Source organism: Rattus rattus, chromosome 12 (genome assembly GCF_011064425.1).
Source record: "Rattus rattus isolate New Zealand chromosome 12, Rrattus_CSIRO_v1, whole genome shotgun sequence".
In the NCBI taxonomy this organism is placed as follows: Eukaryota; Metazoa; Chordata; class Mammalia; order Rodentia; family Muridae; genus Rattus; species Rattus rattus.
The window spans coordinates 65,390,380-65,414,903 of NC_046165.1; the positions used below are offsets into that span (position 1 = coordinate 65,390,380).

Below are 24,524 nucleotides of genomic sequence, written 5' to 3' on the forward strand. Positions count from 1 at the left end.
TGTTATTGTTTTCAGATGCCTGCTTGTTTTCTAAGGAGAGAGATCGAAAGGTTGGGAGTTTGAATGAGAGGAGAAGTTGGGAGGGTCTGGGGGGAGATGGGGAGAAGGGAAACCATATTCACAATATTTTGTATGAAAAATCCATTTTCAATAAAAGAAAAATAATGCTATATATAAAAAAGAAGTTAACAAAAAAATCATTGCCCAACTCTGATATGGCAAGAATAAAGACAAAAAGAAAAGAGTCTGATGCTCTCCTCAAGATTTTTTCTCATAAATTCATTGTCTGTTAGCAAACTTTCTGTCCTTTTAAGAATGGTTGGAAACATTTAGTTTCTGAGAAAAATATGGATTTAAAAACACAATTAAATATATCTGTTTAAAGACAAAAGGCCCTCAACACATACTTTTCCAAGCAGGAGCACACACTGTAGTACTCAAGGCTGAAAGGCATGGCTCTCATTCTTTGTGCTGATATCACTACAACCTTAACTAGGGGGAGAGCTTCTATTGGGATTCTTCCCATTCTTGCCAATGTGCTGATATAGAAACACAATTCTGCTTCAGAGATAAACATATGGTTTGGGGGTAGAAATTCCTGTCCAGTGATTTATCATTCCGCAGAGTAAAAGAAGATTTATCTAGAATTCAGGAGCATGTGAAAGAATATGACTATCAATATAACAGGCTCGCTTCCAAAGAAAAATAGTTCCTTTCAAAATGTCCTAGGCAGTTAGAACATATCAATAGGATATTGTTAGGAAAATATTGTAAATCCTACCTTAACGTTATTAAGGTACAGGGGGAAATCAAATAATGGTGTGATCTTATTTTTTTGGAACAGCGTAATAGTATAAGATTTAGGCCAATTTCCTGCCTCACCAAAATATGGTAGATAAATTTGACATTTTATTTTTTTAAGCCTAGTTTCATGTTTGTGGATATTCTGTGATCTGCTTTCCTGTCTTAAGGCAAGACATTACCTAAATATTTCCATTTTCTTCAAGGGTTTAGAAGGGCTCGTCTTTATTTCTGTAGCCATGGTTCTTCTGTACACTGTTCATGCAATATGATGTATCAGAAAGTGATTACTCTAAGCCACTCTCCACCCTTGATTAGCAGGAAGATAGTTTTCCCTGGGGGGAAAAACAAGTTTAAGCTGCATCACTGTTGTTCCCTTACAACTTGCAAAACACACGGAATCTTTTGCAGGGAAGAGATGTTAGAGACATGCTGTCTTTTCCATATTTGTTCAAGAACTACTAGAAGGAGGAAGAGGAGAAGGAACAGAAGAGTGGGGAGACAGGGAGAGAGAGGGAGGAATGGAGAGAGGGAAGGAGGGAAGGGATGGAGAGGGGAGGAAAAGAGGGAGGGAAGAAGAGAGAGAGGAAGAGAGAGAAGCTTTAAAATGAAAACTCTGAATAGTTTGTCGGTCCAGTTGAGTGCCCTGTGCCTTAGAGATGAGCAGCTACTGCTGTGTATCTTGGTGATTGCATTAAGATTTGTCTTTTATAAATTTACTCTGACATGAGAAAACAGGATGCACTTCTCGCTGTGGGGAATCTCGCTGCCTCTTTACTTAACACCCCCTAGCTCCTCTCTTTCATTTTCAAAATCTCTCTTTTCATATCAGAAGTCTCACTGAGTGAGTAGATGTGGTCTCCTGCTCTGCTGTTACAGTCGTTTCCTTTGTTCAGGATGAAAAGTATTCAGCGATCAATCCTGAGAGAAGCGATGGACAGAGGGTGGGGGAGATTCGGTGCTGCTAAAGAGAAACAGGGTAGTGTTTTTCAAGTGTCCAAATCTTTGCTCCCCGGCCTACATCTTCCCAAAATACCACTGACAAATAGCACAGTGAAGGTAGATATTTGTGGCTTCAGGGGACAAGAAAAATAACTTTGTGCAGCTCAATATGATATTGAATGTGATATGACTTGGCAGATGTTTGATCCAGCCTGGGTTTAAGAAAATATTCCTTGCTAAAGAACGCATTGGACTAGTGCATGGTTACCAATAGCTGTGTTTGGTTTGCAGGTACAATTCTGGTGGACAACATGTTGATTAAGGGGACTGCCGGAGGACCAGACCCCACCATAGAGCTCTCTTTAAAGGACAACGTGGACTACTGGGTGTTACTGGACCCCGTTAAGCAGATGCTTTTCCTCAACAGTACCGGAAGAGTTCTGGATAGAGACGTCAGTATTTTTTTTTCTCTGACCTTGTGCTGTGACTTTAGTATAATTTAAATATCTATATGGATATCTATATGATATTAACATTTACCGGCACAATTAGATTTTATTTACTAAACATAGCAACAAAAGAAAATATAGCTCTTGGAATAAGACTGAAAAAGGAAGGAAGTGTCTGTGTCTGAGGGAATCAATTTGATGCTTTGAAATTCTGTCCCAGTGCTGGGCAAGTAAATAGACTACAAAGAATAAAGAAGTGAGGTCTTTGGGCGAGTAGGACCATCACACAGAACCCCATTATTTTCCCACAATTGAAACTGAAGGTGCTATTTGGGTTTTGGCTGTGGGGTGGGTAGAGGTTGGTGTGAACCCTCTCATTTAGCTGCTAGCACCTTAGAATTGGAAGGAGGGAGAATGAGCATCATGCTTATGAGGCTGATACAAAGCAAAGGAGTCAGACTCCCTAACAACGTCCTTGTCTAGTCATCGTGTGACAGATCCATTTCCTACAGAACAGTTAAGTCACCAAAGCTGTCCAGTATATCATTTCTGAAAAGGCTGACAAAGTATTGAAAAGACCCATGTCCCACCTCAACCACACACATCCCCATCTTTCTTGGGGACTAAGAAGGGAGGAGTGTGCAAAGCAGTGTTCCCACCTCAGAGCACAGTACCAAGCCTTCAGGGCCATAAAATGAAAGCAGGGTTAATGGGTATTGCTTTGTAGCTTCATGACCCACCTCCCATTAGGATACTGAGTGTATGACTCCTTCATCCTGCATGGATCCCACAGGCAGTCTGTAACAGCTCTGCTTGTCTTTCACTCAGTTCACTATTTGCTTTATGATATTCGGCTCTTAGGCTCTTGGGAATGACCCCCCTTACCTGCAGCACTGATTTTAGGGCTGTGTGTATATATGTATCACAGTGAAAGTCTCTTTCTTCTTCTTCTTCTTCTTCTTCTTCTTCTTCTTCTTCTTCTTCTTCTTCTTCTTCTTCTTCTTCTTCTTCATCTTCTTCTTCTTCTTCTTCTTCTTCATCTTCTTCTTCTTCTTCTTCTTCTTCTTCCTCCTCCTCTTCCTCTCTCCTCTCCTCCTCTTCCTCCTTTTCTCCTTCTCCTTCTCCTCCTCCTTCTTCCTCCTTCTCCTCCTCCTCCCTCTCCTCCTCCTCCTTTTCTCCTTCTTCCTCCTTCTACTCCTCCTCCTTCTACTCCTCCTCCTCCCTCTCCTCCTCCTCCTTTTCTCCTTCTTTCCTCCTTCTCTCCTCTTCCTTCTCCTCCTCCTCCTCCCTCTCCTCCTCCTCCTTTTCTCCTTCTCCTTCTCCTCCTTTTCTCCTTCTTCCTCCTTCTACTCCTCCTCTTCCTCCTCCTGCTTCTTCTTCATTTCTTCTTCCTCCTCCACCTCCTCTTCTTCGTCTTTCTTTTATTTACTTCACATCCTGACTGCTGTTCCCCTCTCAGTCCTCCTTCCCTTAGTCCCTCCTCTCCTGTCCATCCCCTTCTCCTCTGAGAGAGTGAAGCCTCCCACCTCGCTACCCTCCCACCCTAGCACATCAACTTTCTTTAGGGCTAGGCACTTCTCCCACTGAGGCCAGCTGAGATGGCCAAGTTAGGAGAGCAGATTCCACTGACAGGCAACAACTTTAGGGAAATCCTCCTCCAGTTGTTCAGGACCCAGATGAACGCCATGACTGCACATCAGCTACATATGTGTGGGAAGGCAGTGCTAGGTCAAGCCTGTGTATGCTCTTTGGTTGGTTGTTCAGTCTCTGAGAGCCCCCAAAGGTCCAGGTTGGTTGACTCTTGATCAATTTAAAAAAAATGGGGTACAGAGCTAAACAGAATTCTCAACGAGGGAATCTTGAACCATGGAGAAACACTTAAACAAGTGATTATTAAGTCATTAGTCATCAAGGAAATGCAAAATCATGATTTTGAGATTTTTGTCTTCTACCTATCAGAATGGTGAAGATCAAAAACTCGAGTGATACATGCTGGGGAGGATGTGGGGCAAGGACAACACTCCTCCTTTGCTGGTGGGAGTGCAAACTTGTACAACCACTTTGGAAATCAATTTGGAGTTTTCTCAGAAAACTTGGAATAGTTCTACCTCAAGACCCAGATGTACTACTCCTGGGCATATACCCAAAAGATGCCCCACTATGCCACAAGGACATTGACTCACCTATGTTCATTATAGCTTTATTCATAATAGCCAGAAACTAGAAACAACCCAGATGTCCCTCGTCTGAAGAATGGATAAAGAAAATGCGGGACATCTCCTCAATGGAAAATTATTAAGCTCTTAAAAACAAAGACATCATGAATTTTACAGTGGACGTCTTTCTATCTACAGTCTTACCACACAGCCACTCATGTGCAGTCATCCACAAATCACCCTGCTAGGCACTTAGTGAAATAAATCAGGGCTCCTATTCTACTCTTAGCTATATACTGATATGCATCCCTATGGAATTTTCAAACATCTTTAGTGTGATCTCTCTCTCTCTCTCTCTCTCTCTCCCTCCCTCCCTCTCTCTCCCTCCCTCCCTCCCTCCCTCCCTCCCTCTCCTCCCTCTCCCTCTCCCTTCCTCATCCATATTAAACTCCTTCCCCATTGTCTTCCTTTCTGCCCTCATAGTCCCTGCTTCCTACTATATACCCACTCCCAGAGCAGCTTCTTCTCTCTCTTCAAGGTTCCCTTTCTACTTTCCTGGCTTCTGAGATAACTTCATATCACAGATTCACATCTAAGGATTCAGAGCTACAATCCACATGTGAGAGAAAACACGTAGCCTTCGTCTTTCCTGGTCTAGTTTACACTTTATTGTTTAATATTTTCCAGTTTCATCCATTTACCTGCAAATTTCATGTTTTTAAATTATTTTACACTTTAATACAATTTGATTGTGTATATGTGCCACAGTTTCATTATCTATTTATCAGTCAAGGGCATCTAGATTTTAATTTTCCAGTCACTATGAATTGAATAGTTTGTCTGTACTAAGATGTTGAGTCCTGTATAAATAATGTGAAGAATGGGCCATATCGTAGACCTATCTTTAGGTTATTAAGAATCACCACACTGATTTCTGTATTAGTGGGAGGAGTATGAAATTCCACCATCAGTTAATAAGGATCTTCTTTCCCCGTACTCTCACAAGCATTTATTATCAGTTCTTTTGTTGTTTGGAGACAGTTTGAGTATTATAACATGAAATATTAATTGTGTACACTTTTCTAATTGTTAAAAATGTCAGTAATATCTTTCAGATATTCCTCAATAATTTTTTATTTCCTCTTTTTGGCATTGTCTGTTGAGGTCCAAAGCACATTTTTAATTGAGCAATTTGTTCTTTCTCCTCCTCCTCCTCCTCCTCCTCCTCCTCCTCCTCATCTTCCTCCTCCTCCTCCTCCTCCTCCTCCTTTTATTCTTTATAGTTATTAATCCTCTACCAGATGAATAGGTGCATCCTATGGCCTTCCTCTTCACTTGCTTGATTTTTATTTTTCTCCTTTGTCGTTTTTTGGCCTTATTCCTGAAAAAAATAAATGAAGTCCTATTCAGAAAGACCTTTTATATTCCTATGCCTTCTTGTGTACCACATATGTTTTCTTCCAGAAGTTTTAGCATTTCAAGTTTAACACTGAGGTCATTGATTTCTTCGGAGGTGATTTTATTGGTTATTTTGTTTATTTACATTTAAAATGTTATTACCCTTCCAAGACTCCCCTCCGCACACCTCCTAACTCATCCCCCCTCTCCCCTGCTTCTATGAGGGTGCTCCACCACCCACCCTCCACTCCCACCTCACTGCCCTAGCACTCCCCCATGCTGGGAATGGAGCCGTTGGTCCCTCCGTGTGTACTCTGGTTGGTGGTTTAGTCTCTGGGAGCTCTTGGGGGTCTGGTTGGTTAATTTTGTCATCCTTCCTATGGGGTTGCAAACCACTTCAGCTCCTCCATTTTTGTGAAGGTGATAGATAAACATCTAATTCCATTCTTCTCCAAGTGAACATCCATTTTTCCTAGCACCATTTGTTGAAGATGCTATCTTTCCTACATTGTGTGTTACTGGCATCTTTGTCAAACATGACATGGCTGGAGTGAAAGGACCTCATGTTTTGGTCATCCATTTTTCTTCCTTGGTTTTACTTTGCTGTACTGTGATAGCATCGTGATGTATTTACTGTTGTGATGTAATATCGCTTGTAATCTGGTATGATAACCACTCCAGCATCATTCTTTTTGTCCAGGTTTTCTTTGGTTCTCCTGGACCTCTTGTTCTTCTATATGCATTCTAATACATTTTTCTATTTTCTTGAAGAATCTCGTGCTTATTCATTTGGATTGCCTTGAATCTTTCCATTGTTTTCAGTGGGAAGCTCACTTTTACAACATGCTATCAATCCATAAGCATCAATAGTCCATGTACGTCTTCTTGTATCTTCCTCAGTCTCTGGTTTCAATGGCTTAAGCTTTGTATCTTGTAGGCACCTCACCTTGTTGGTTTGGCTTATCCATCGGTATGTTTTGAAGCTATTGGAAGTGGAGGTGACACTAGGGTCTCTTTTCTCAGATTGTTTGTTATTGATGTATAATTAGCTACTGATTTCTATAGGTTGGTGTTTGTCTTGCCACTTCACTATAATTCTTGATTTTCTGTCCAGATTTGGTGGTAGAGCTTTTGGGGTCTCATGGAAAATATCATATCATCCATAAGTAGGGTGAGATAATTGAGGCTCAGCAAGGACTCACACATGTACAGGCGCAGCTTCCATCTGGGATGGGAGTATGGGTGGGTGGCAAGGACTGAGGGCAGTTGTTAGAACAGGCAAGAAAGCAAATGGCTATGGCTCCCACATGGGTCTGCAATGGCGGTGTGGGGTAAGGTCATGGGTCAGACTAGCATTTGGCTATTCTTTTTATTTCTAACTTTATTTTTTACTTATTTGCTATATGTCCTACTCACTGCCCACCTCCAGGTCACCCCTCCCACAATGTTTCTCCCCTCCTCCTCTCCTCCTCTTCTGAGTGTGTGTCCCCTGGATATCCCTCCCACCTTGGCACTTCGCATCTCTGCAAAGCTAAGTGCTTCCTCTCCCATGGAGGCCAAATAAGGCAGCCCTGCTAGAAAAATATATCACATACAGGCAACAGCTTTTGGGACAGCCCTCATTCCTGTTGTTTGGGACCCACACGAAGACCAAGCTGCACATCTGCTACACATGCACAGGAAGACTTAGGTTCAGCTAATGTATGCTCTTTGGTTGGTGGTTCAGATTCTCAGTGCCCCAAGGGTTCAGGTTAGTTGACTCTATTGGACTTCCTGTGGAACTCCTGTCCCTTCTGGGGTTTGAAACCCTTCCTCTTGTTCTTCCATAAGAGTTCTCAAGGTCCATCCACTGTCTTGCTTTGTGTCTCTTTATCTGTCTGAGTCAGATACTGGGTAGAGCCTTTCCTATCTGCAAGCATAATCTAGTATCATTACAACTGTCAGGGATTGGTACTTGTCTATAGAATGGGTTTCAAGTTGAGCCGGTTATTGATTGGCCATTCCCTCAGTACTCCATCCCCTGTACTTGGATTTCTTATAGATAGGATAAATTTGGGATTGGAAGTTTTGTGAGTGGGTTGGTGTCTCTATTGCTCCAAGTAGCTCTTCTTAACAATACTTCTTGTGAACAATTTCTAGTAATAAATGTGGAACAATTCCTTTGAACAGGGTTTGAGTGACTATTTATCACATCCAGATTACGTTTGTTAGGATGCTTCCCAGCATATGTGTAGAAACATGCATACAAGATGTACATATTTTATACTATACTAAATTTTACTTAACTGTATTGACAAAGCACACATGATTATTAAGGAGTTTATTATTGTAAATGAAAACCAAACTCTACTTTCTTTGTTAAACATGGAGTATTTGCCAGTAATATAATTCTCGGGGTTTGTGCCAAATAATTTGGCTCATTCCTTCTATGAATAGAATTGCCATAATAAACAAGGTGAATGTTTTGTAGAGTCACACAGAGCTGATAATCATGTTTGAGCTACAAACAACTGCCAAGCTCCATGCTATGATCATTGGCTCTGTATTTATTCAGTATATCACATAAAAAACTGCTACAAAAATGTTTCAGTGCACAAGATTCTCTTGTATTTGAGAAATATCCTGATACATTCCTAAGACTTAAAAAAAAGTATAATTTTGGCCAATAAGCTTAAAAATGACTTAGATAAATATGAGTAGATGACATAGGTAAATATTAATAATATATGTATATTATGGACAGGATAAATGTTTTAGAAAACTGCTGTATTTATAGAAGAAGCCTACTTGGTCCTGGCCTCAGAGGGCTTATGTGTCTGACTCTATTTCTTTGTCTTTGCCCCTGAGGTCCTGCCTGCCTTTCTTTGTTCATGCACTACCCTCATCCACACAGATCAGACCCCCAAGCATTTATATGTTTAGCTGCTCCATTTCTGCCTGTCCTGTATTAGTTTAGCTTTTTGATATCCATGCCTGCCAGCTCTCCAGTAACAGTTTCCCTTGTGTATTTGTGATGACCTTAAACCTATACATTTGTGAATTTCACCGTGATATTTCAATATATGTATATAATTTATAACATCAAATCCATATAATAAGCTATGGTTTTCTGTCTCTTCTCCCTAGTGTGTGTGTGTGTGTGTGTGTGTGTGTGTATAGCCTTTGAGCCTTATTCTTTTGTTATCTGAAAAAAGTAATAATTTGTCTTGTAATTTCATACACATGCACATGTGCACGTGCGCACACACACGTACAAACACACCAACTCTTAGGAAGAACATGTAATGTGCTTCTTCTATCTGTTGGTTCATGTCGATCTGTAATCAGACCTTTTACGTCAGCTTCCCCTTCACACTTCCTGTCAGTTGCTAATCATTCTCCTAAATTCCAACTTTCTCTACCTAGAATCTTCATATCTGACTGAACACCAGTACTTCTCTTCCTGTACCTAACTTTGTCCCATTTACCATAAAGTCTTTAAAGTCCCTCAATGTTGCTATGTGATAAAGTAGCATCTCGTTTTATACCTTAGGAATTCTATCCCATTGTTCTGTGGTTGGCACTGAGGTTGATTCCATGGGCAAAGGACAGAGGGTGTTTTAGAGGCAAGCACAGACATTCAGGGTTTCCTTTGCTGTGCTGATGCCATTTCCCTTGATATATACTCAGAAGTGGGATGGCTGTGTTTTGTCGTAGACTTAGTTTCTTGGATGCCCCACACACTTACTGTCATGCTTGGGTAAAATTGCCTTCCCAGCAAAAGTGTATAAGTAGCCCCTCTTCAAGTCTCAACACCCTCGCTACCTTTTGTATTTTTTTTCTTTTATATAATACACATTCTAGCTGAGGTGAGACAATGGATGCTTTAGTGTGGCTTTGACTTGCATTTCCATGACAACTAAACCAGTAGTATTCAACACATCTTCGTAACTTTTTTTGGCCATTCAAACTTTTCCTTCTGAGATGTATCTATTCACAGTTTCTTGCACATTTCCGGTTAAGTACTTGGGACTTATTTCCATACTGAATCTGTACCTTTCGAATTCTTTATATATTCTGGCATTTGAATACTTACATTCTACTAATGTAAGAAAAGCTTACGTCAGTCTGTTAGTTATGTCCTGAGCTTTTGAGACGCTTCTTCATAGTTTGTTTCGGATGCTCTGTCTTCAGACATTTGATTCCTTTCAATTCATTTCATTCATTTTCCTAAATGAGAGAAAATCCAAGTCTCCATCTTTGACAATGAGTATCCAGTTTATAGGTCGACTGGATATTTTATTTTTGGTCAAATTGTTGATATAAATAAAAACTAAATAGTTATAGTCTGAATGTACCAAACAAAGAAGTGTGGTGGGTCATTTCAATGGAATTCTCCCATTATACTTGCATTTCAAGCAGGTAATTTTTTTCTAGAGAGCGAAATCCAAGCCAAGTTTTCTGCTCTTTGCTTGTTAAGGCTATAAATAATCTACTGTTTGCATAATCCTGGTTGTATGGTGGGGAAGCAAATTTAATGTAAATAACAATATTTCAAGTAAGCTAATTATTTTGATTAAAAACTCATAGGAAAATATAATATTTACCAGGCTCCAAATATTTGAGTTTGATTATAAAATATTTATAAGAGATTCAATATGAACTCTTTGGCAATTTTCAAACATTGCTTTTGGCTATCAATTTTTTCCTCTATTTTTGTTGGTGTCCAGTACAGTTATCTGAATGGATTCCTAAATGAAGTCATAAAAATCAATTGTATATAATAAGGAACTCAAGGATCTTTGAAAAGCCAAATTATGATCTCACGGGCCACTATCGTTTAATTACTATGAGGTGTGAAATGAGTACCTGTTACTATAGAATCGATAAATTGGATACTAAGAACAAGCTGGACCTGTTCCAATAGTATAATATGGATCTCAACTCATCGCAAAGACTGGAAGCCCTTGGCTGGGGAAAGCAATGACCTAAGAGAACCCAACACCTTCAGTTCTGAACTTGATGGTGATAAAGGGTTTTGTCCATTCAGCTCAGGCACTCTTCATTCTCCAGGTCTGAGGGGTGACCTCATCTCCCATCTGCATTTATACCTGCATCCATCAGCATCCCCTTCTGTCAGTCTCCCTCCCTCTCCCTTGGAATCCAGAACAATCTCAATGGTCACCCTTCATCTTAAATAAGCTCTATGGTTGATTGGCGATCCTTTAAATTCTTTGTGCTTTTTATGTTTCTGTGCGCTGTATCTTGATCATACACACTCTGCACTGCTACCCCCTCCTCTCAACTTCTAGGGTCTCTCCCATCCTGTCTCCATCCATTCATTTCTTCTTTATATTTAATAGCATATCTGTGCTATTAGGGTTGAATTCCCACAAAGGAGCAAGGACAAGATCCATAAAGACTGCACGTGCATAAATCTGCTTCCTAATATCAATACTGGTGTGTGTAATTGTATATTCTATTCCCTGTACCCTTAACTGGCCTGTTTTATAATCATTGTGATTATTTAATATAGATTTTACAGAACTGTTCTTAATATCCAAGGATTAGTAATAATAATTTCACCTATCTGGAACTTAACATATAACATATAATATTAAAAACTATAAAATAAATCTAAATTCATTTAGGGTTTTCATTGTACCTAATTGTTTCCAAATTGGCATTTTGTTCTTTAAGTAACTCCTATAAGTATGCCATTATTTATAAAGATTAATTTTTGGAGGAGTAGACAACACTGGATAGTCATTACTTATGTTTTTCATTTGCATATCAACTTAAGGCCTGGAACTATATAGCTCAATGGTAGACAGCTTGCCTACCATATGCATGGCCATGGGTCCAAGCCTTGGGAGTATGAAGTAGATACACCTATAATACATTTTCACCTTTTCCAAATTTTTGTATAAAAAAAAAACAATAATTCTTCATTGTATGGAGATAGTAGGTAAATCTTGAGACAAAACCATTCATTCTTATACAAATTTGACAGTTATTTACACTTCTAAAAAATAAGATCAAATCTGAAAGGTTTGCAAATTTTATTTTCATTTAAATAATGAAACTTCCACATTATTAATATTTAAGTGACCAGTTTCTAAAAATATTAAATTTCCCTTATATCATAGAGAAGTGTTATAATCTGCAGTGTTTTCATCATGACTCTTTTGTACAACTTCTCATGTTATATTTTAAGTGACTCATTTTCTATCTTTTTCTTAAATTATAATGTTGCCATGTGCTTTGAAAGGTTCCTTCTTCACCTCATGCACCAATATTACTTTTGAGAGATAAACTTCATAAACTGGTTATTTATATCACTGCACAGACGTGCGGGTCTGACTCTGGAATAGGACATTAAACATTCATTTTGAAATTCTAGGGGTATATAAATGTGATCATGTTAAATATATACCCCCCACAGGCAGGGTGTTCCCTTGTCTCATAAATAGAACACGTAAATAGAATTCCAGATGGAAGAAAGATTATCGGAGGACTGCCATGACTGACTTTTGCCAGTAGCTGCGAAAGTTCAACCAAAATCTCCCGTACATTTCCATCATTATGGAGTCATAAACCTCTCCAACACTTCCATAAGCATTGCAGAGTCCCTAAAGTCTGACTAATCGACTCAGTTAGACTATGTGTGATGTATTTATGACTTCCCTGTACAGGAGAATAGGATTTATTCCAATACGAAATTACACTGTGCCTTCAAGATTAGCCGCAGGGACCTCTTTACTTCACTGTAATCCATAGTGGTTAGAATTTATTGCCACCTAAGTTCATCCCAGCCACTAAGCATTGCACACAGGGATCCAGAGTTGAGAATAACAGTGGTTCCCGGTGACCTGTTCCTATCTAATTTACGGCTGCTTAGCTGGAAGAAGGGGGACCCTCACACACTACATCTAACACCCTTTGAAAGCCTGTGCCTTTTTTGCCCCAAAGCTACAGTCCCGTGTAAAACTGCGAGTGAAAATGAGAGGATTCATGCATCTATCTTGAAATATTTAGAAGAGAAATAACTGCAGGTGAATATGACGTAGATTTTCTTCCAAAAGTTGTGCCAGAATTAGCAGTAGGCATACTTAGTCTGGTTTTACTTTATAATTAAAACACAGTCATGTTCGACTAGACTATTAAGGCAGCCACTTTGAAGCTGGCAGTAAAGGCACAGGGGTCACTTACTTTTAATTCTTCTGTGAATCGTCCGCAACCCAGTCCTTTACCTGGAACTTGAGGATTTTCAGGTGGCTTTGCTAGCAGGCTGTGCTTTAATATTCGGTGATGTTTTATTAAAGAGGCCCTCATAAAATACTTGACATTAGCAATTGTTTTTTGTCTTCTTTAACTCCTGGAAGTTACCAAATACTCTCCAAGTGCACTAGCTCTGTTTTTCTGGTCACTTGCAAAATAGTGTTTGCTATCTCAAGTTCTTGTGCTTCTGATATTTGCAATGGGTAGAGGGTTTATGCGTAAGTGTTCCAACCTCTGTGTTTTAGTGTTGGCACATAAGCATATCTCCCACCTATACGTCTTTGTCATTTGTAATATTTAGGGGATTTTTATCTAAACAAATTGGGGGTAGGGTTTCAATATATTATTTCAAAATTTATTGTTAATTATTAAGATGACTTTGTCCTTAGTTATGGTATTTACTATATGTTCTTGTGGTGTGTGTGTGTGTGTGTGTGTGTGTGTGTGTGTGTGTGTGTGTGTGTGTTACTTGGAATTTCTAGAAATATAACTTTGCTATCTTCCTTGATGTCAGTTAGACACCACAGCACAGGATGATGTCATAGCTCATGTAAAGATCTTCACCTGTGTTTTAAGGAGGCCACCACTTACCAATTCTGTCCCCTTTGTCTTTGTTGCTCATAGAAGTGCCTGTTACATTTCGCTGTAGTTTAAACATATTTAGTGCAGCACTTGTCCCATCTCCGGATGTGGTACGCAACTGGAAATCCACTTTGCACTCCCTCAGCCCCGGGGATATTTGCCCTGTCGCCTGGATTGATTTAACCTAGCTATTAAGGAGCGTGTTTTATAATCCATCCCACTTTATTAGTTTATATTGCATAGATTTCATTTATTCCACTTTTTATGGATGGATTCAGTCTATTAATTTTGTTGGACACATATGTGCTCATATTATGAAGCAAGTGTAGTGTTGGGATTCGTGTACGTTGGTAGTCATCCGTGTGGGTACTTGTCAGACACAGAACACATAGTCAGGAGTAGAGGGGAGGCCGACTAGGGAAACCCACACTGCTGATGCCCAGAGAAGGATGGTTCAGAGACCTTTGACACACGATGAATGGATGAGTAATAAATAGTTCATTTATTTTATAAATGCGCCTCCAAAATATGACAAAAGACAGTGCTGTACTTAGAAAAAATGGACCTCTAACACATGACAAGAGATAATGCTGAATGCATTGTAATTTTATTAAAAATGTTGGAGGTCATAGCAATTCGCTGTTTTGTGAACGGAAGATAGTTTGCATCCAATGAGTGGTGTTTGTAGTAAGCTCCCAGTGGTAGGTAGTCCCTTTGTGATAACCGCTGTACTATTGCATTAATACTGTTGGGTCCTCACTCTCAGATGAGCAGGTAAGCACTGGAGATATTTTAAACTTCCCCTCAGTCATTCAGAGAGTGTTTCTGGAAGCCGGATGAAAACTGATGTGGTGTCTCTAACGTCATTCACTCACCCGTCCTAAACATACATCGGCTGCTACACAGAGGGGTGTGACTAGGTATTGAAAAGCACCCCATGATTAGAGGGGTCCTCCAGTCTCATCAAGGGATGTAGATTGAAACAAACATATAAGGTATAGAATATGTGAAGGGCTGGATGAGTCCAGTAAAGAAAAATGAATCATGGAAATTGGAAAATGAGGCAGGGCAGAGACAGGATATTAAGAGGGGAAAGCCCTCTGTGAGCTATTCTGACAAAACAATATTTAGAGTGAAAAATAGATGAGCCTGTCAGTGATAAAAGTGGTACACATAGAAAAGATGGACAGTGTATAGCTGTCTATGTGTGCAGTTTGAATCTGATTGGCTTATGAGTCAATCTTTTCTTTTGCTCACATTAATTTTATCATTAAGAGACAGACTATTTTCATAAAAGTCAGTGAAGAAAGAATTATAAAGTTTCTCACCTCTCAGGAGTTTAATGTGACTTTGTTTTCAAAAATTAATTTAAGACCATTGTTTCTTAGGATTTTATAAAGAAAATAATTTTCCTTTTGTTCGAACAAATCTTAGCATGGGTTCTGTGTCTATTCACTAGCAAAATCTTACGATAATAATAGTACCTGAAGCCTTATTTGTTTAGTTGTGGAATTAAACAATGAAATAACCAGGATTATCTTCTCTGACCTTTGAAGCAGGCCATTATCTTGGTTCCTGGCCTATCACAGTACAAAGAGAGCAAGTGTTTAAACTGATAGCCAAGCAGTCAAGTGTGATGACAGTGTCAGACCTGACCAAAACTGTGTCTAAAAAGATGTCATTTCTTCCTGCAGCCACCAATGAACATACACTCCATTGTAGTACAAGTCCAGTGTGTCAACAAGAAGGTTGGCACAGTGATCTATCATGAAGTACGCATCGTGGTGCGGGACCGGAATGACAACTCACCCACATTCAAGCATGAGAGCTACTATGCCACCGTGAATGAGGTCTGTGCACTTGCGTTGTTATGTGTTTGGCTTATATAATAAACCCGTGCATTCCCATGCTAATGATGACTAATGTGTCTAGAAGTAAAAGAATGTAAAAGAAGAACAAATGGTTTTTTAAAAAAATGCATTCTAGTAACTCAGAAAAGCATTACAGAAATTCAACTTGCTATAGAAAAAATGCAAACAACTATTTATATTATAAAGTATATTGAGAGAATTCAAGGCATGCTACTGACATTTATGTTTATTGAAAAGTGTTGGTCAAAATGTCTTCAAATTTATGAAGTGATTTCACTAGATATTGAAAGAAATTTTTATAAGACATTATTTACAGTTAATGACTAATTTTTTATATATGTGTGTGTATATGTGTGTGTCTGTGTGTGTCTGTCTGTGTGTGTGTGTCTGTCTATGTTGTGTCTGTCTATGTGTGTGTGTATTTGTGTGTCAGTCTGTGTGTCTGTCTATGTGTGTATCTGTGTGTGTGTCTGTGTATCTATCTATGAGTGTGTCTGTCTGTCTATGTGTGTTTGTTTGGGTCTGTGTATGTGTATGTGTGTCTATGTGTGTGTGTGTCTGTCTATGTGTGTGTGTCTGTCTATGTGTGTGTGTCTGTGTGTCTGTCTTATATGTGTGTGTCTGTGTGTGTGTCTGTCTGTGCGTTTCTGTGTGTGTGTCTGCCTATATGTGTGTGTGTCTGTGTGAGTGTCTGTGTGTGTCTGTCTATGTGTGTGTGTGTCTGTCTGTCTATATTTATGTGTGTCTGTCTGTCTTATGTGTGTGTGTGTGTCTTATGTGTGTGTGTGTGTCTGTGTGTGTGTGTCTGTCTATATTTATGTGTCTCTGTGTGTCTTATGTGTGTGTATGTGTGTGTGTCTGTGTGTGTGTTTCAAGACCTTCTCATTTCATACCCCAGAGAGCTCACTCTGGCTTCAAACTCCAAACTCAAGGTGATTCTTCTGCCTGATCTTCTCTCGTGTCAAATTACAAGAATGAACCAAGTACTACCCTGTTAAGTTTTATAATTCAATTCTATGGTATCTAGAAATTTCAAACAGAAACCACACCATATTCTCTTTATTTTATTTTACATTGACTACCAATTCTTATTTGAAAATCGTGTTGAAGTTTTGACAATATCTTAAAAGTGATACTATTGCTTTTATTGAAAATTCATTTTTATTGTCTTTCTGCCCCTTGAACCAATGTCCCTGTGATGTTCTACAATGGTCCATCTATTAATTTGTTGTTAGACACTAAGCCAGAAAACATTTACAAAGTAAAAATAATATCACTTTCGATGCATACTATATAAACGCAAACAATATTAAGTTGCTATGAAAATACACTCAATATCTGAGACTATTCACTTCTTCAATTCCTCTCTTTACAATACAAAAATGCTTTATAGGAAGCCATCAGTGTGCTTTGAAAATAAATGCAAAATACATGCTTTCAGTTCAGCAATCTCTAAAAACAATCGAAATGTTTTATTTGCGAAAAACTTTTATTTGTAAACATTGGGTAAAATGAAATAATAGAAGATGGATCGTCCGAGATAATGTCACTGTAAGGTATTAGATGATTAAAAGTGCAGCATGTCAGTCAGTGCTCCTCCTGTCTCTGGGTCCTTCCATTGGCTCCTGTAGTAATCAAAGAGGCTGACTAGATCACAGGCCTCTCGCTTGAGGTTCATTTAACGTGTTTTCTTTTTCAATATCCAAAGTTCAACGTTTGAATTAGAGTTTGCCCTTGGTTGATAGAAACTGATAGGCAAATCCTCTTAGGCAAAGGTCTAGATTAGGCAAAAGTCAGTTTTTCGTTCATATCCATTTTCTTCCTGCTCCATACATAGTTGATTTTTCTTACTGAGACTTCAAACGCTCTTAATTTGGTTTTTAAAGCATCCCGTGTTTCCAGATTACTTTTTCCTCTCTCCTCTGATCCTTTGGCTGTCTTGTTGAAGAATAACTCTTCTCAGGGACCATTTCCCTCATGTCAGTCTGCTGCTCAACAGCTGCAACCTTTTCCATTATCGTCAGGGAAAAGGCTAGCTCCGTGAGTGCATCTTCAAGGCCTGCCCAGTCCCACCATTTGTCAATGCTCTGCTTATTCCGTGCCTCCACTAAAGGTGCCTCACCTTCTTCTAGTTGATTTTCCTGGTGTCCCCCAGGCATCCAGCAGGCCTGTCTTCTGTTCTATGAGTTCTTCTTCATTGTCGTCTAAAGTTTGGCTCAGGATTTTCTCTCCCATTGTGTTGAACAGTCCAGTGTCCTCTACAAAGCTGTTCAGTGCTTTATGTGTGACAGACAGCTGAGACAAGCTTGACCCACTGACTCCATATTTGGTTGTACAGAGTATGTACTTCGTGGTCAAATCCATTTGCCTTCATTTTCCACCTGCTAGCTCTGATTCATATTTATGGTTTTATAAAGCAAAGGTTTGACTATACCTGCCAATAATTTGAAGGAAAAAAGTTCATTTATTTGGGTAGTTCTGACCAAATGCCAGAATTGGTCAGACTAATTTTAATGACCCAGAATTGCATATGTCAGCATATATGAGTGTTTGTGTTTATACATGTGAGTATATACCTGTGTCTGATTGTGAGTTTCTGCATATATTGTACATGCATAATATATGTATGTATGTGTGTATGTATATATGTGTATACTTCTCTGTACATATGTAGACAAAATCTCATCTACAACACTACCTATAAAATTAAAAAAAAAGTCTTTATCTCTGCCCAAGAGTAGAACATCCATGATATTTTTCTTGCAATTTTCTCATTTACTACAAGGTGGAAACATTTAAAATCTACACTTAAAAAGTCACTCAGGATTTAATAAATTGTTGCTATGATATTATTTGACACTGCAATAAAATGCAAGACAAGTATAAAGTCACAATCACAGATTTTATAAAGAAAATTTTCTTTTCTCAGACCCTGGTTAGTTCTTTTTTCCCTCAGGGTGAGAAGATGGAGACTTGAGCAGTATCTAAAATGGCAGAAAATGGCTCAGAAACAGAGTTTATCCCCAACCCCAAACCCTTACTTTGGTTCCTCCTTCACTGGTAGACTGTTATTGTGTATCTGAATTTGAAATAAACATCAAAGCTTATACTTATAGTATTTTTAAACATAATCACTATCGCAGTCAGCACATTTATAAATAGGTTAAATTTTAGGAGGTAATATTCTTTGGAAGCATGTTTTTCTAGTAATATGCCAAAAAAATCAGCAAAACATTGCTAGTTTTTTTTTTAATTTAAACTCCAAGTGATGACTATGACGAAGGTTATAATCTCTTACTAGAAAAGTAAAACACAAGATTAGTATGAGAATTTATCTCCCTGGGTAATTGTCAACTCAACTAGGGTCGGACAACTGTATCATTTATTAATTCTATAGGGTGGTTTAGAAAATAAATTGGAGAGTAAAATCTCAGTTCATTCTTAAGCTAGTTTGAAAGGTAAAACTTTACCAACAATAATGTCTTTTAAATAAATATATCCCATGGCTTAATATTTTTACCTAGCTTCTACCTCCCCAAATATATTTACATGCATCCCACCCCCCCCAAAAAATCCTTTTGAAATAACAAATAGCAATTTTGTTTTTTGGTAATAAATTTTTGTAATTTATTAAGGGAAACATAAATACCAGCCAGCACTAAGATGTATGCTGCAATCACATTTATAAGAGTCAGAGGAACAGGGTGTCTGCTGTGAGATTGCATATCTTAGAGACGTTAGACAATCTGTACCCATGAAATCTCAACAGTAAGGATATCTCAACTCTACCTGACCAGAGATAATATCACCTGGCACGCTAACACAGAAATGGACCCTAACCCTGAATAAAGAACTACAGGCAGCTAAGGACTGCTATGAGGGAGAGAGGGTAAGGAATGCTATGAGGGAGAGAGAGCATTCGTCTCCGTGGATGAGACGCTGATGGGCTATCCAACACCAGGTGGTCAGTGCTGAAGTCACATACATACAACTGACATTATATGGACTGAGCAGATTATATTTACATATTTAAGATATAACAATAAGTAAAGAAAAAGAGACCAGAAGCCATGAATTGGAGGGATAGTGGGGGATGGAAGGGTTAATCTGAAAGGTTGGAGAAAGGAAAAGGAAAAGGGAAAACAATGTGCATGTGTGTGTGTGTGTGTGTGTGTGTGTGTGTGTGTGTATTTTTCAAGAAAAGGAACAAAACAAAACAAAAACAACAAAAATCACCAAAAATATTCTAAAATCATCCCAAGCTTAGCGAAATAACAAAAATGAAATGAACAACTCAAACTTTGCTGGAGTTTAAATGAAAGTATTAGCAATGTTTTGCTGAAGCCAGAGACATTAGGATGACAGATCAATGTAGCCAAGTTATGTTCCTCATTTTGTGGAATAAATTAGGGGGTCCCCAAAAGAACAATCCTCTCACTTGTTTTTTATTAATCATTCCATTTGTTTACATCCCAAATTATATCACCCGTCCTGGTTCCCCCTCCACAACCCCTCGTGTCATCTACCCTCTCCCTCCTCCCCTTTGCCTCTATGAGGGTGCTCCCCCATCCATCCAATCCCATATCACCACCCCAGCATCCCCCTACTCTGAGTCATCAAGCCTCAGCAGGACCAAGGATCTCCCACCACCCCCATTGATGTCAGACAAAGCCACCTTCTGTTACATATGTATCCAGAGCCATGTATCTCTTACACTTTTATGTAAACTATTGCAGCTGGGGAATAAAAACCTGTGACTAGTAAATAATAATACACATTTCACAGGAGCAGAAAGTCTCCCTTACACCTGCAGACAGGAGAGACTGAATGTACAACTATCTCCAGTACAAGACAGGAGTTTAGAAAATATAAGTCCCATGCTCAAACTAAAAGCAGACTTTTCTGCCTAACATCCTGACACCTGAAGCAACAACTTATCCTACAGGGAAACTCTGAAAACAAATTCAGCGGTACAAACGTTATAAAGAATGTGCACATAACGATAACGTCGTTTTTCTCTGCATCCCAGTAGCCATTGCCCGCAAAGTGTTGTCATGCTAACATTGTGATCAAAAACATGGCACGAATAGCTAATGTGTGTGGAGTACAGAACACAGATTCGTAGAAATGAAAATAAAATTTCCCTTCTCACTCCTAAGTATCTAATTATTTTTTTCCTGTGCAATTGAAAGATAATGCATAAAAGTACAAGGGGGTTGTATTCCCCCATCTAACTAGCTTAATGCCCACTTCAGGATGTTTCTATGCTATTGTATTAACATTCTTGCCATTCTATGCACTGTGTAAGTCTTTAGGGATGGAGATTAATTACATTTATGTCCAGCTATACAAATACAAGAGTCTCCTGTTCCCAATGAGATATGCTAGTAAGTAAAATTAGAAAAAATTATTAATGCATGTGAATAAATCTAAATATCAACTGAGTAAAACATTCATTTTCACTAATATGTATAAATATACATATTTATGTATATATACATATATATATACATTTATTTCCTAGGGAATATATGTGAAATACATAGAGAAATACTATAGTTATAAACCAATGAAACATGGAGAGATACTAAGAAGAATGGGAGCCTACATCACCTACAGTATAAATGAAATAACAAATCATGTATTTTTTTCCTCCATTTTGATTAACTTGTGTATTTCTTATTTACATTTTAATTGTTATTCCCTTTCCCAGTTTCCAGGCAAACATCCCCCTAACCCCTCTCCCTCCCCTTCTAGATGGGTGTTCCCCTCCCCACCCTCCCCCCATTGCTGCCCTCCCCTCAACAATCACATTCACTGGGGGTTCAGTCTTGGCAGGACCAAGGGCTTCCCCTTCCACTGGTGCTCTTACTAGGCTATTCATTGCTACCTATGCAGTTGGAGCACAGGTTCAGTCTGTATACTTTTATATAATTGATTATTCATATCACTTAAACAAATAATCATTACTAGGCAAGAGAAAGCAAAAGACAAAGTAGCATGTCAAAATATACACACTTTACAAGTACGTACATTTATACCAATGGGTACTAATAAATACATTAAACTAAAGATACAAGATGAACAAACTGAAGGATATAATTTAAGCCTATATTTAAATATTAAGCCAACTAGAGGTAGTTGAAAGGAAATAGAATAAAATATATGGATTATGAAAACTTGAATTTAAAAGGAAGGAAGAAGGCATTACAGGAAAACTGCCATCATGCACTGGGGAGATGGCTCATTCGTTAAGACCACTGGCTACTCTTCCAGAGGATCCAGGTTACATTCTCAGCATCTACAGAACAGTTCCAGATATAACTCCCATTCTTAAAGATATGATACCCAATTCTGGCCTCTGTGGGCACAGAAAGCACATGGAGCACAGATACACACGCGTTTAAACAACCACACGCAGAAACACAAAGTAAAACAGATGACAATTTTAATAGTCATCCTACAAAAGTCTATTATAAATGGAAGAATTATAAATGAACACTCAAAATAGTTACCATAATAAATATGTGGGCAGTATACATGTATATATAAATAAAAGCAAAATTTGTATTTATACATATAAATAATAACCTCATGACAAAGTAACTTGGCAGAATAAAATCAGAAACATTAAACACTGTCATCATATATAGAAACTAAAACTCTGAGCCAGAAAGAAAGGCTCCCCAAAGGACCCAGAGCATGACCTGCCACAAGGCACCTTGCAGGTATGATTTATTATATTACACTCAATTAGAGGGACCATCCTGGGTTACTGTGGTGCCCAGTCTGGTCAACATGTGCCCTTAAAAGATATTGGTCTTCTGAACTGGCCACTGGGTCACAAACTCTCAATATATTAAAAGATAAAATCTTATGATGTACTCTCCATGATGAAATAAAACCAGTAATCGAAAATAGAACGTTGGAAAATAGAAAAGACATAGACATTTGACGAAGAGCTCTTTCTCACTCTCGCTTCCCAGGGGTGGATCATGAAACAGGATTTAGAATCAAACCATTTCAAAGGGGAGAGCAGAAGTCCCTACATATGTATATAGACAGACCCCAAAGGATCCCCAACCTCTAGTGAATGAACAACAATTGACCATAGAAACAACTGGTGTGCATGAAGCGGGCAAAGGCTTGGATAAGTCACTCTAAAGGATAGAAGGTCTGGAAGGAAACAGAAAACAGATACCTCCATGTTGTTGTAAAAATATAAAAATGAAAAAGTATTGTCTTTTACCTCGCTAGGTCCAGCACCACAGTGCCCCAAGATATCTGCTAGATATCTTAGCGGAAACACATCCCAACTCCGCAGTGGCCCTGTGTCTCCTGCTGCCGCACATTTTGTTACACTCAAATCGTCACATAAAAGAACACACAACGCAGTAATCTTTGACCCAATTGGTAAGATATAATTGTCCACCTAAACATACAAAGCCCAGTACCATCCATCCCTTAAGAACATTTGTTAACAACCTGTAAAGGTACAGCGTGGAATCTTAACGTCACCCGCCATATTGTCCTGCTGTGGCTTCTCTCTCTCTCTCTCTCTCTCTCTCTCTCTCTCTCTCTCTCTCTCTCTCTCCCTCTCCTCCCCCTCTCCTCCCTCCTCCCCCCTCCCCTCCCCTCCCCTCCTCTCTCCTCCTCTCCTCCTTTCCATTCCAGTCTCCTCCTCTTCCTTCAAACTTTTCTCCCGCCCATCCTTCCTTCTCCTCCAATGACAGGCCTCCTTCTATCCTGTACCTGCCCTTCACCCTGTTCTTTACAAATTCAATGGGGAGAAGTTTCTGGTGAAGTCACCTGATTCCTGTGTGGCTGTCCTTGTGGCAGTGGAATTAGCATCAAAATACAGACAGATAACTCCAGGGCAAACCACAACACCTCCAAATGTCAGTAAAGGCTGAGATGTGCTGAAAAGAGCAAGTGTAGAAACACAGAGTTGCATCACAGGAAGAGCATCCACACAATGAAGTATGGTAGGCAGAGAGAATACAGAAGATATTTAAAAAGCATCTGACAGTGGAAATCCAGAATTGATCTGGAACATGATCTCCCACCCCTAACTAAGAAGCTTTCTACAATTGAGACCCACTTGAAAGGAAAAGAATTCCTTTTCTCCAGTGGAGTCTCATTAGGCAAGTTAATCACACAGAGCTGTAGACTCCATGCCCCCCCCAAAAAGGCCAACACAGAATGAATGTACTAGTATTTTTGTAGACTTTTTTGTCTCGTATTGCCTTGTTTGGGCATTTTTTTTCTTACTGGTCCTTTTTTTTTATACATTATGGTTCCCAAACTTGTATTTTTATGGGTTTTGTTTTTGTGTCTATATGTTTCTTGCATTTTTTTCTCTTCATTTTTATTTTTAATTTTGTTTGCTTGCTTTCTAAAGAGGGGAAGAAGAAAGGGTACAGAGTTCAATGGGGGGAGAGTTAGGGATGAGTTGAAGTAGGAGAAACTGTGGTCAGAATATAGTGTATGGACAATAATTTTAAATATAAAGAGGGGGGAAATATAACAAGAAATTAAGTTACAGAATCTAAGAGGAGCACAAAAAAAATGTAACGTCAAACCATAATGATGTATAAATGTGGAAACTTGGGAAACACATCGAGTATTTCCTAAGAAGTGTAAAAATGGCCAGTAAGTATAAGAAAAATGTTGTTTAATATCACTAATTTTCAGTAGCATATAAAAATTACAATGAGATATTATATGTTAATTATAATGGTTGTTTTCAAAAAGATGTGAAATATCATGGTGATCAAGAGGTGGGGAGGGGAACTGTGTATGCTATTGGTGGGAATGAAAATTAATAAATTTCCATCATGGAACTCCATCATGAAAATAAAACAAGTAAAAATAGAATGATGCTAGGATGTCATCTATTCAAAACTGAGTTTGTAACACACAGAAATGAAATCAGTGGATCAAAGAGATACCTAGCCTCCAGTGTTTACTCTGACAAACCCTCTACACTATGAAATCAATAGATGTATTGTTCACGCTTTAATAGAAAAACAATAAATGGTTTCCATACAAAACCAGCACTACTC

General features: G+C 38.7%; 1 protein-coding gene across 1 annotated transcript in view; it reads left to right on the plus strand.

Annotated features, from left to right (window-relative positions):
• Window positions 1-1,734: 1,734 nt before the first annotated feature.
• The window catches only part of LOC116913192 (protocadherin-15-like), a 299,819-nt gene continuing 277,029 nt past the window's right edge, over window positions 1,735-24,524 (plus strand). Inside the window, 3 exon segments of the mRNA XM_032917385.1 lie at window positions 1,735-1,780; window positions 2,035-2,195; window positions 15,283-15,438. Of these exon segments, the coding sequence (XP_032773276.1) occupies window positions 1,735-1,780; window positions 2,035-2,195; window positions 15,283-15,438 (363 nt within the window).